At 54.0% G+C, this 265-nt stretch overlaps 1 protein-coding gene across 1 annotated transcript in view; it reads right to left on the bottom strand.

The window, feature by feature from the left end:
- The window catches only part of LOC119594105 (sialin-like), a gene marked incomplete at both ends in the record, with an annotated part of 3,809 nt that overhangs the window by 2,828 nt on the left and 716 nt on the right, over positions 1-265 (bottom strand). The window contains 1 exon segment of the mRNA XM_037943162.1: positions 22-245. Within this exon segment, the coding sequence (XP_037799090.1) occupies positions 22-245 (224 nt within the window).

Genomic DNA, 265 nt, shown 5'->3' with positions numbered 1-265 from the left:
GTAAAATTAATGGACAATAACCTCTGCTTTTTTCACTGCATGCATGTTCGCCTGGATGTATTGCAGCTCTGCATGGGAAATACGGGGATGCTGTTCAGGTCTATCATGCACCAGCAGGAACCAGGGGATGCCCCAGACCAGCCCTAGGCCCCCGAACACGTAGAAGGTCATGGGCCAGTTTCCTTGGTCTGACCCACTCAGCCAGCCACCCAGGACCATTGTCACGACCGTCCCGAACTGCATACCTAGAGTTGGGAGTAGGCTG

This window comes from Penaeus monodon, chromosome 33 (assembly GCF_015228065.2).
Source record: "Penaeus monodon isolate SGIC_2016 chromosome 33, NSTDA_Pmon_1, whole genome shotgun sequence".
Classification (NCBI taxonomy): Eukaryota; Metazoa; Arthropoda; class Malacostraca; order Decapoda; family Penaeidae; genus Penaeus; species Penaeus monodon.
This window is presented reverse-complemented; position numbering and strand designations above follow the sequence as displayed.